The 12,638-nt window shown below is 49.9% G+C and overlaps 1 protein-coding gene across 1 annotated transcript in view; it reads right to left on the bottom strand.

The window, feature by feature from the left end:
- Positions 1-11,787, bottom strand: part of HSD17B4 (hydroxysteroid 17-beta dehydrogenase 4) — a 91,777-nt gene extending 79,990 nt beyond the window's left edge. The window contains exons 1-2 of the mRNA XM_008254935.4: positions 11,630-11,787; positions 8,958-9,011 (exon numbers count right to left, since the gene is read on the bottom strand). Of these exons, the coding sequence (XP_008253157.2) occupies positions 8,958-9,011; positions 11,630-11,687 (112 nt within the window). The 5' untranslated portion in view covers positions 11,688-11,787. The remainder of the gene's footprint in view (positions 1-8,957; positions 9,012-11,629) is intronic.
- Positions 11,788-12,638: the final 851 nt, after the last annotated feature.

Raw genomic sequence — 12,638 nt, 5'->3', positions numbered from 1 at the left:
TCCAACAGATGAAGAGAAGGGAGACAAATCCTAGTTAATAAAACAGTAGCTGGAGATTTGCCCTTAAGAAAGGTATGGGGCCGGCGCCGCGGCTCACTAGGCTAATCCTCCGCCTAGCGGCGCCAGCACACCGGGTTCTAGTCCCGGTCGGGGCGCCGGATTCTGTCCCGGTTGCCCCTCTTCCAGGCCAGCTCTCTGCTGTGGCCAGGGAGTGCAGTGGAGGATGGCCCAAGTGCTTGGGCCCTGCACCCCATGGGAGACCAGGAGAAGCACCTGGCTCCTGCCATCGGATCAGTGCAGTGCGCCGGCCGCGGTGGCCATTGGAGGGTGAACCAACAGCAAAAGGAAGACCTTTCTCTCTGTCTCTCTCTCACTGTCCACTCTGCCTGTCAAAAAAAAAATAATAATAATAATAAAAAGAAAGGTATGGACATCCAGGTCTAGAAAACTCTAAGAACCAGAAACAGATCTAATAAAAAAAAAAAAATCCTGACCGTTGCACATCATAGTCAAACAGTCAAAAGTCCAAGATAAAGAGAGATTTCTGAACTCATTAACAGAAAAGTGCCAAGTCATTTTTTAAGGGAATTCCTATTAGACTAACAGCAGATTTCTCAGCACAAACCTTACAAGACTACTCAAAGTTCTCAAAGAAAAAGACTGCCAACCAAGAATATCACATTCAGGAATGTTAATCCCGCAGAAACAAGGGAGAAATTAAACTTTTCAAGACAAATGAAAGACACAGGAATTCATCGTCACCAGTCTGGCCATACAAGAAACGATTACAGGAGTACTGCATGTGGGGTCTGGCGCAGCAGGTTAAGCCACCATTTGGGACACCCACGCTTCGAAATATCAGAGCTCTTGGTTTGAGTTCAGGTTGCTCTATACTTTCTTCTTTTTTTTAAGCTTTTATTTAATGAATGCATTTTTCATAGGTACAACTTTAGGAACATAGTGGTTCTTTCCCCGATACCTGCCCTCCCACCCCAACTCGGGTCCCATGTCCTACTCCCTCTCCCATCCCATTCTTCATTATGGTTCATTTTTAGTAACTTTATATACAGAGGATCAACTCTATGCTAAGTACAGATTTCAACAGTTTGCACACACACACACACTATATATATATAAAGTAGTTTGAGACCAAGTTTTGCAGTTAATGCTCATAGTACAACTCATTAAGGACAGAGGTCCTCCATGGGGAGTAAGTACACAGTGACTCCTGTTGTTCATTTAACAATTAACACTCTTATTTATGACCTCAGTGGTCACCTGAGACTCTTGCCCTGTGCTGTTCTATCCTTCCAGTTCTGCTTCCTGCTAACATGCATGGAAGGTACCAGATGAAGGCCCCAGGACTCAAGTTCCTGCCACCCACATGGAGTTCCTGGTTCCTGAACTCAGCCTGACCTAGCTCGGTTGTTGCAGACGTGGGGGAGTGAACCAGAAAACAGAAGAATCACGACGCTCCTTTTCTCTGTGCCACTCTGTCTCAAATAAATAAATAAATCTCAAAAAAAAAAAAAAAAGGATTCCTACATTTGAAAGCAAAAAGATCAGAACTACAATCATCAAACACACAAAAGAAGAAAACTCAGTGATAAAGCAGACATATAAACAAAAGAGAGAAAACAAGCAACCTCATCACCACAGAAAACACCAAAGCATAAAAACTGAGCAAGAGAAGATGGGGTCGGCGCTGTGGCATAGCGGGTAAAGCTGCCGCCTGCAGTGCCAGCATCCCACATGGGCACCTGTTGGAGACCCAGCTGCTCCACTTCTGATCCAGCTCTCTACTATGGCCTGGGAAAGCAAGTCCTTGGGCCCCTGCACCCAGGTGGGAGACCCGGAGGAAGCTCCTGGCACCTGGCAGGATCAGGGCAGCTCCAGCCATTGTGGCCATCTGAAGAGTAAACCAGTGGATGGAAGACCTCTCTCTCCCTCTCCTTCTCTCTCTGTGTAACTTTCAAATAAATAAATAATCTTTTTAAAAAATAAATAGGAGAGGTAAGGAACAAAAAATACACAGAACAATCCGAAATAATTAGTACAGTGAGAGAACTATCAATAACCTTGAATGTAGAGTAAACAGATTAAATCCCTGAGGAACAGACACAAAGCAGTTCATGGGTATAAGGAGGAAAAAAAAAGATGCAATTATATATGCAGGAATACATCGGAGCTAAGAGGAGATCCTGACTAGACCGACTCAGCGATGCTTGCTGCAGACACCTGGGATGAGACATCGCCCGTGGGATGCTGGAGCCCGAGCACCCACCATCCACAGCAGGTGTCAAGGGTGATCAGAGACCAAGGGTGCGGGGGGTGTGTGTGAATGCTACAATCACTCACCAGGCTTCAAACAGCATATACAAAATAATCAGCAGTGCAATAACCTCCAACACATCCGCCTCCTTCCCTACTTCCACTCTTGCTTCTCAACCATTCAGTTTCCAATGGGAACCAGAATGATCCATTTAATACATAAATCATGTTATGTTGCTCCTCCATGCACATCTCCAATGGCCAACACAAGCCAGCCCTTATTCTGAACTAAGTCCTGTCTAACACAGCCTCCTGAGGCCTCTCTACCCTTATGTCTGCCTTTCGCTCCCCTTGAAGACCTCACTCATTCCAGCCACAGGCCCTGCTAACACTGTAGCACACCAAGCCTACACCTGCCCCAGGACCTTGGCACTCGCTGTTTCCCTCTGCCCCAGATCTCAAGGCACACTCCTTCACCTCCTGCAGGTTCCAGCATTTCCTGTCCCAATCATTCTTTTTTTCCTACTTAGTACCTACCATTATCTATTATATTTCAACAAGTGTATTGGTTTAGTGTCTGTCTCTCCACTCCCCCCACTAGAATGTAAGCTCAATAAAAGCTTATGCTCAATAATTATTTACCCACTATCATCTCCCAGCTCCCAAACAGCACTTGCTACATTAACAGGCACTCATTAAAGAAATACTGGACTGAATTCAGAAATCCAACTGATATTAAGTCTATTAGCTTTAACTCTACTGTAAATTGGGCTTTAAAAATGAGGAGTAGCTAAGAGATATTCAGAAGTCCCCCCCCCCCCCCGCCATAACCTACAGTGGGGATAACCACAGAGACATCTAGAGGAGATGTGTGCTTGCTCATTCTAAGCTGGAATCCTCAAATGCCTCCTCTCACGATCTTTCTGTGTCTTACACTGTCGAACTTATTCAGTGAATCAAAACACATTCTTGATTACTAAGCAAAGCACTGCTTTTACACACGCAGATAAGACACCACACATCATAAACATAAGCTACATAAATATGAAGCAGCCTTTTGGTTGCACCATCTACAGGGGAGGCACATGTCCTATCGGGGGCTAGGACGCGCCCTCAGAGAACCACACCTCAGGCTCAGGCTGATACACATGGTTTTCACGCACAGCCTCTGGTACACAGTAAGCAGCCGCCAATACTGCTACCTTCATATTCACCTCTTACAAAAGTCTGTCATTTTTTGTCCTTCGACCTCACCCTTCTCCCGGAAGATAAGGAAGCTACACACAGGGAGGTGATGAGTTAGTCAGGAAAGCCAGGATCTGACCCCCGACCTGACCTCAAGGGCAATGCATTTTCCCCGTGAAGTTCACCTTCCAGCTGCTGGACTGCACAGCAGCTAACCCCGACAGGCGTCAGCCCACAGGAGCTCGGGTAACTCCTTCGGAAAAGGAAAGTACAGTTCTGTGACGTAAGATCCACAGGACTCTCATTCTGCCGCCACACAGTAACTGGTAATGCTGAATCTTAGCTGCTTCCAATTCTTTATATGTTGCAAGTCGTAAATTACTGAAAAGTGGAGAGAAATAACATCACATCTGAGCGTCAGTTCTATCCGAGGAGGAACACAGGCTATGTATGCTCAGAAGGTGCTTTTCTTGTCTCTCCTCTTGTGGTTCAGCCCAGCCTCCTGTAAGGATCTTCTCCAAAGACCACATACAGTGCACACCTTCCTGAGCTGGCAGCTCTAACTAAACCTATGCCCCTCTTAACGCCATGCAAACTGAAGCTGGACTACTCTTTACAGGCTTCAAAGAAACGATCTTTTTGCCTGCTGCTCCGTGGACCACTTAGTTTCCTGGAACACCTGATGGCATCATCAGAGGATTCCGGACAGCAACCAGTGCCACTCTCACCCACCATCTAATGAGGCTTTATGCTCAAGCCTAAACACCTCACCCGCTGCCCTCCGGACTCTGACACTGGGATTCCAATCAACCTGGGTTTATTTCCCCAGGAACCCCCTTGTTAAAGGCCGATGCTTGCAGCATTCACCAAAGGAGCGGCTACTAATAATTCCCCGCAGACGGCTCAGCTGGTCCTTAAGGAACAACAGGCAACATCACCAGAGAGGGAGACAGCTGCTCTTCCTTCAACAAGGTGAGGACCGCAGTCCATAAAACACTCCTGGCTTCCCCAAACTGCTGTTAAGCTCCAGATTTTTCCTAGGCCCACTGGGTACTTCCTTTTGAATTAGCAAGAAGCCTGATAATTGAGTTTGGCAGGAACCCTCCAAACCTTGATCTCTGATCATTTCTGACACCCGCTGGGATTCCTCAGCCACCACCAACTCACAGGTGATGTCTGATCACCCCAGCCATCTGTAGCAAAAACCATATAAGGGCAGGCTAGCCAGAACCTGCCCTTACCCTTCACATATCCTAGTAATCCGCTATCCACTGACGGCCCCACCAGGCCACACTACACTCAAGGTGAGCCTGATCTCTCACTGCAGAATCACAGTGCCGTGGTCCCTAAACCTGTCTCAACAGTTCTAGAAAAACAAGACAAAGAATAATAAACAAAGAAAGTCTGCCTAATCATGTTTTACAAGTATCAACGTGGGCAGGCATTTGGCATAAAGATAAGGACGCACATCCCATACCGGAGCACCTGGCTTTGAGTCCCAGCTCCACTCCTAACTCCAACTCCCTGCTCACACACACCGAGGGAGATAAGACAGCAAGTAGTGACCCAAGGAGCTGGATCCCTGCTACGCATGTAGGAGACATGGACTAAGTTCCCAGTCGTTAGCTTTGGTCCTAGTCAGGGGCTGTTGTGGGCATTTGGTGGAGTGAACCAGTAGATGTGGCTCTCAGATAAAGTAAGTACTTTCCTCAAAGTAACAGTGAGTAACTTTTCAATTCACAGTATGAAGAGGGAGATTGAGTCCAGAGCACAAGGGCTGGATCCAGAAACCAATCGCTCCTTCTTTACATCTGACACAGACGAACAGAATTTGTGCCACTTCACGTATGTTATAGAATATAAAACACAGCACTCATACTAACACACAGTTAGACAGTATCTCAATGGAGGCCAGTAACTTGGGACTCAAGGTTTTGACCAATGAAACAAGAGTGGGAATGGCCTGCCACTTCCCAGTGAAGCTTATAGAGGCGCTAAGTAGATTCTTCATTTTCCCTCTGTCCCCTAACAGCAATGTCCCAGACAGGACCTACTCCTACAGCTGGGATCCTGCAATCAGGAAGACACGCAGAGCAGACCCACGGCCGACCAGAATCGCAAGTCCACAGGAGCAATGCAGCACTCCCTCAGAACTGCAAGCCACTGCGATTTACAGGACGTTAACCTTGCATAACCTGGCAAAAAACGGCTTATGTGAGAAACATGCGACCTTTCTGAAGATTTGCTTACTTATTTGAAAGGCAGAATGACGGGGGGGGGGGGGGGGGGGAGAGGAGAGGAGAGGGGAAGAGCAGGAGGAGGGGGAGAGGGAGAGAGAGAGAAGGGGAGAGGGGAAAAAGGGGAAGGGGGAGAGGGAGTGTTAGATGGGGTGAGAGAAATCTTCCACTTGCTGGGTCACTCCCCACACGATCCCAGCAGCCAGGACTGGGTATTGCTGAATCCAGGAAACAGGAACTCCATCTGGGTCTCCTACATGGGTAACAGAGGGCTCAAGCACTTGGCCTTCATCCACTGCCTTCCCAGGAGCATTAGCAGGAAGCTGGACTGGAAGCAGGGCAGCCAGGAAGGAACGAGCACTCCACTGTGGGATGCTGGCGTAACAAGCTTCACCACAACGCCAGCCCCACAACTTTAAAGTCTTACTTCTCACTGGCCGCTGACCTTGTCAGAGCATGTGACTGACCAATTTCCCAAAATCAAATCATTCAGATACCATCATTACATCCTAGGTTTTCTTACTCCTACTTTTTTTTTTTTTTTTTTACATACTCAGGTGAAAATTAGGCTCAGCAGAGCAAAACTAACAGAGCAGACACAGCAGTGCACGTGACACAACCAGCGGCAAGGTGTCCTGTGTGCAGGTGAGAAAGCCAAAGGCCAGGAGAGGAGGTGGGCAGGGAAGATCACACAGATCAAAGATCACAGGCAGGACACAAAGGGCAGAAGACATCGACCAACCGCTCCGCAGGTCCACCGAGCGTGAATTCTCCCCTTGCAGGCCAAACTACATCTGGCTCTTTCACCAAGTTTTGCAAGCATTTTTATCTGCATTGTTGGACTTTAACCAGGGCTCGCTGTTAACACCATCTTTCTAACAAGACAACTAGAAAAACAACAAGCCTTCCCTGTTCACTCCTCATCTGAATTTAACACATCCCAAGGGAAGAGGGAAATAGAGGAAAACATAACAATCACAAACATACCAGCCCCTCCCCCAAAAGACACCATGTCAACAGTAAAACAAAGCAAAAAGCAAAACATCTCCTAAGTGCAGGACAACACTGTAAGACTTCTAGAAGACACAAGAGACGAAGCAAGACCACTGCACTTGGGAAACTGCAAAGATGTCACAAACAAAAAAACCTGAAGATAAAAATATGAAGAACTAAAGAGTAACATACGAAAGAGAAACCAGTAGCAGCACGTGTCTTCAGGTCCCAACGGGAAAGATTCTTGGGAAAATCTGGCCAAGAGGGCCTGAGATACACAGCCCCTGTGCAAACACTACCGCATCAGAATTCGTCCCTGCCAAAAGCAGCAGTGGCCACGACCCTGATCAAGGAACATCCCAAGTCTCTGTGCTCCTTCTTCCATGTAAGCCACAACTCCCACCTGCCCCCGCACTGCCAAAGAGCAAGTTCAATGTCCTGTTTACCCCTTCCTTGTTTAGAAAACTTGGCTGCTGGAGGCCAGCGCCTAGGCTCACTTGGTTAATCCTCTGCCTGAGGCGCTGGCATCCCATATGGGCGCCAGATTCTGTCCCGGTTGCTCCTCTTCCAGTCCAGCTCTCTGCTGTGGCCCCAGAGGGCAGTGGAGGATGGCCCAAGTGCTTGGCCCCTGCACCCATATGGGAGACCAGGAGGAGGCACCTGGCTCCTGGCTTCAGATTGGCACAGCGCCGGCTGTGGCGGTCATTTGGGGGGTGAACCAACGGAAGGAAGACCTTTCTCTCTGTCTCCCTCCTTAACTCTGTCAAATTAAAAAAAAAAAAAAAAAAAAAAAAAAAAAAAAAAAAACCTGACTGCTTACCACTCTTAGCTGACACATGTCTCTAAGGGAAATTTGCCTCTCTATGTTCCCCTGTATAACATAGGAAATCTGGGATTAGAACGTCATCACGGGGAAGGAAAGATACCAGTAAATACTGGATCGACTTCTGCCCTACATATATGCCCTGCGCTTAGCACTCATTCAGTGACTGCCCACAAAGACTCAGCTGTGGACACACTGGCTCCAGGGTCCACACCACTGTCAAGTACATCAGGCCAGTCCAGGCCATTCAGAGCACTCAAACTCCTACCTTTGAGAGCCTCCAATACAGTATCTTCCATCATAAAAAAAAAAAAAACACTCAAACTCACAGCTGCCTCAACTAACATATTTTTGGTTTTTAAAAAAACTTCCAGGGGCCGCTGCTGTGGTGTAGTAGGCTCAGCTTCTGCCCACAGTGCCGGCATCACATATGGGCGCCGGTTCGTGCCTCAGCTGCTCCTCTTCCCCTCCAGCTCTCTGCTTATGGGATGGAAAAGCAGTGGAGGATGGCCCAAAAGCTTGGGCCCCTGCACCTGCATGGGAAACCTGGAGGAAGTTCCTGGCTCCTGGCTTTGGATCGGCCCAGCTCCAGCCATTACGGCCGTTGGGGGAGTGAACCAGAGGATGGAAGACCTCTCTCTCTCCTTCTCTCTAACTCTACCTCATTCAAGTCAACAAAATCTTTAAAAAATAAATAAATAAACTTGCTATTTAAAATTTTTGATTAAAGACTCTAAATTTCCCGTTTTCAAAATTCAGTTGTTTCTTACATGTATCAATAAACTTACAGGTTTCTTCTTCAAACTTACACTAGTAGATAAGCCTTCTTTCTTTTTTGCAATACTTACTTTTTATTTCTATGAAAGGCAGAATTACAGAAGGAAGTGGGGGGTAGGGAGGGAGGAAGCGAGGTGGGGGAGAGAGAGAGAAAGAGATTGATCTTCCATCTGCTGGTTCACTTCCCAAATGGCTGCAACGGCCGGGGCTGTGCTAGGCTGAAGCCAGGAGCCTGGAACTTCATTCGGGTCTCCGACATGGGTGCAGGGGCCCAAGTACTCAGGCCATCTCTCAATGCTCTCCCAGGCCATTAGCATTAGCTGGCTAGAAAGTAGAGCAGCCAGGTCTCATACAGGCAGAGACTTAACCTGCTACACTAAAACGCCAGCCCCAAGAAGGGCCTTCTACCTCACAGTGTTACAGTCCACAACTCTGTAGTCAAGAATTTCCTTTATTATAATGTATGTTTATCCCTCTTTATTAATTGTCAAGTTAGAAATTCTGTGAAACCAATTGAATCCAAAAAGCTAAAAAGTCAGGCTTGGGGAAGAGGGAGGGGATCTGTTGGCAGAAGTAAACATTCTCAGTGAGGCTCAACTGGGGCGGAAAGACCAACGTGGCTTGTGAAGACCATAATATAATTATCAGCTACTGATTAAACACCAACTTACCAACAACTGACGCTCCTCTTTCGGCAAAAGCCAGGGCATAGGCTCGGCCCAGTCCTAATCAAAAACAAAATAGGAAAGCTGAGAAAATGTCAGCATAATATTTTTGGTCCACTCAACTCAACCCTGATTTTAAACAAAAGGCAGCCAATGACATTACAGCCGCAGAGTCCCCGGTGGTACTCTCAACCTCCTCCTGGCCTCTTCCGCCTGCAGAGAGAAAGCTGCAAACTGCATTTCCCTGTCTGCTGGCCCACCACTTCCTGCCATTCTACCCACTGCCGATGCCTTACGTGAATCGGGTTCTACCACAGATGCATCTGCGCGAAATTTTAAAGGTGGATAAGGCAGACACCACCTTTCTGTGGCTCTGGCTGATGCCACTGGTAAGAAACTGATTTTCTTGACACTTCCTAGGTTTCAACGCAGAGAGACGGCGGCTGGAGAGGCGGCTTCGTGATGCAGCTCCCTAATCCCTGGCCGCAGCTTCTCCACTTCAGGCCCTGGCGTCCTCCGCCTACTCGGGCACTGGCCGCCTCAGGTCTCTTCTAAGGGACCGTGCTGCATTGCTCTGGAAGTCATTCCAAGAGGACCTGCCTAAAACCTCACTGGCTGTGTTGAATCCTTTCCTGCTTATAGTATCTAGGTGATTCCTGTACCCTGCAATAAACCTTCAGTATACAATCATGAAACAGAAAAAAAAATTGATTCCAGCTCAAAGCAGCAAGGTGTGCATTTATATATATCCCAAAAAAGCCCTCTAAATATGGAAGTTTTATAAGCATAGATAATCTCAGACAGACAGAATATATATATATAACATTGGGGAAAACACCTGTGTGGCTAGAATCAGGGGTAGAGGCTTATTTTCACAAGGTTTAAATTTCTGTAACAAGCACATTTCTAGTAAGTTCATTAATCAATTGATAAACTTAATTGGTAAACAGATATAAGCTAGCTGATACATAAGCACACAAATAAACTGAAATGCATGTTATTATACTCTTCCAAAAAGAAACTAAAATAGAAAGTGTTCCAAAACTGGAAGGTATCACAAATAATTTACTTTAGAAATTAGCCGGCGCCGTGGCTCAATAGGCTAATCCTCCACCTTGCGGCGCCGGCACACCGGGTTCTAGTCCCGGTTGGGGCGCCGGATTCTGTCCCGGTTGCCCCTCTTCCAGGCCAGCTCTCTGCTGTGGCCAGGGAGTGCAGTGGAGGATGGCCCAGGTGCTTGGGCCCTGCACCCCATGGGAGACCAGGAAAAGCACCTGGATCCTGGCTCCTGCCATCGGATCAGCGCGGTGCGCCGGCTGCAGCGGCGGCCATTGGAGGGTGATCCAACGGCAAAGGAAGACCTTTCTCTCTCTGTCTCTCTCTCCCTGTCCCCTCTGCCTGTCAAAAAATAAAAAAAAAATAAAAAAAAAAAAAAAAAAAAAGAAATTGATCCACTCTAAATGGAGATAGCCAGTTGATGAACAGGAGGTGCTAATTTTCATAACTGCCTAGTCATAACACATGAACACCCCGGAAAATCAACCTGGGGGGATGCCATCAGCAGTTTCCATATAAAACAATGGAATACAGAAAATTTCGGAGTGCACTGCGTGTACTATGCACCGTGTCATGAACTTGCTTCAAATATAAACGACGTGTGAGTACTCGCTCACGTTGCAGGATGCACACGGACTGCATCTGTGAGTCGATGACAGAAGTTTAAAACACCACGCGCATCAGATACTCCCATCAAAAGTCAACCAAATGCTTACACTTCCCAAAAATGCACCAGTTCTGAGTGAAGCCGGCCGTGGGAATAAAATCCTTGGCCACCCAGTGATCCTAAAAGCATTCTGTGAGAGGCAGGGCAGACATCCATTTCATCCGTGCAGACGTCGCTGTCATGGGGCGCGACCCGTGAAGGGCCCAGAGAGGGTGACAAGGCCCCCGCACAGAGGTCGCTGGTGCATGGCCGAGTGAAACCCTCGCCGCAGAGCCGCCACCTGCGGATGACCCCTGGCTTTCACTCTGCCCTTCAAAAACGGGGTTACTGCACACATCGGCCCTGCACAGCGCCTCTCCTGAAACGCGGGGAGGTGTATCCCCGCCCGCTGGCCGGCGTCAGAAACTCTCCACGGCTCGTCACGGCCCCCACCCCTCGCCCACCTCGGCCCCGCGCACCGGCCGGCCTGACCCCTGGCCGCAGCAGAGCTCCCGGCTCCGCCAAGACGCCCGTGGACTTTGCACAAACTCCGACGAGGGCGGGCGGGCGGTCTCTGGGTCACTTCACGAAACAGACACCAAGGCCTGCCTGCTCGGGGACCCCCTGAGCCCCAGCCCCGGGAACCCGCGGAGTTTACCGGCAAGCGCCGTCAGCACCAACCTGCCCCTGCCCCTGCCTCCCCGCTCAGGCTGCACCGGGTCGCGGGGACGCTGCACCTGCCCGCCCGGCCGGGGGGTTCTGTCCCCACGCTAGGCCGGGCAGGCCCTCGGCCGCCTCCTCAGAGCCCCAGGAACAGCCGTTGCCCCGCCACCGCCCGGTGCAGCCCCCGGCTCGCCGCGCCGGCCCCCACGCAGCGCTGGACCGCAGCCGCGGCTGCGCGCCCACCCCAGGCCCGCGCCCCCGCGGCCGCCGCGCCCGAGCGAGGCTCGCCGCCCCCCGGCCTTCGCGTGCTCACCTCCCCCGGCGCCGGTGACCAGCACCACCCGGCCGTCGAACCTCAGCTGCGAAGCCATGAGTCCGGCCTGGCACCGACACACAGCCAGGAACCGCGTCCGGGCTCGGACTGCGGGACAGGGGGCGTGGCGGGGGCGGGAGAGGGGGCGGGGCCGGCCAGTTCCGGGGAAGACCGGCGCCGTGGTTTCGCAGTGCGCCTGCGCGGGGCGCCCCGTGGCTCCTGGGAAACGTAGTCCAGCGGCCTCCACGCGCGGGGAGAACCTGGTTTAACTGGAAGAGGCCATTTCTGGAGAGCGGCTGGGACCTGCGTGCCAAGATGGCTGCCTTGGCACCCTGTGTGCACCATTCATCTGTCGAGCGGTCATTCACTCAACAAACGCTTTCTGGCTTTAGGCACTGGCCTAGAGAAAAAGCGTTCAGATACAGCCTCTAAGCCAGGAAAGTGACCCCGAGAGACGGTGTCGCGTCCCCAGGATGCAGTTCCTGGGTTCTGTGCATTAAAGTCACCCAGGAAATGTCAAAATGCTAAGTCCTGAACCCCCACCTCTGACCTGCCGGAGTAGAAACTCCAGGGACAGAAACATTTCAGTGTTGCTCGGGAACGAGTTGTGCACGTGTGCGCTGAGGGCAGCATTCATGCATTCATTCATTCGTTCATTACGAATTCATTACGAATTTCGGAGCAGCATTCATTCATTCGTTCGTTCATTACGAATCTCGGAGCATTTCCTGGGTTTGAGGCACAAGTTTTCCGGAAGGTCTTCCAGAGCTATCCAAAGTAAGGTGGTCAGGTTTCAGTCACCGAGCCGCAAGAGAGCACTTGGGCGAGTGTGTGTGTGTGTGTGTGAGAGAGAGAGAGAGAGAGAGAGAGAGAGGGAGAGGGAGGGAGAGAGAGAGAGAGAGAGAGAGAGAGAGAGAGAGAAACGGTGCCGGAAGAGAACCCTCTCCCTGCGGAGAAGGCGGCGCAGCAGAGGGACCTGAGGATGGGGGCCTCCGTCCCAGGCCGGGTG

Source organism: Oryctolagus cuniculus, chromosome 6 (genome assembly GCF_964237555.1).
Source record: "Oryctolagus cuniculus chromosome 6, mOryCun1.1, whole genome shotgun sequence".
In the NCBI taxonomy this organism is placed as follows: domain Eukaryota; kingdom Metazoa; phylum Chordata; class Mammalia; order Lagomorpha; family Leporidae; genus Oryctolagus; species Oryctolagus cuniculus.
Note: the sequence above shows the minus strand (reverse complement) of the source record. Positions and strands in the feature narration are given on the sequence as shown.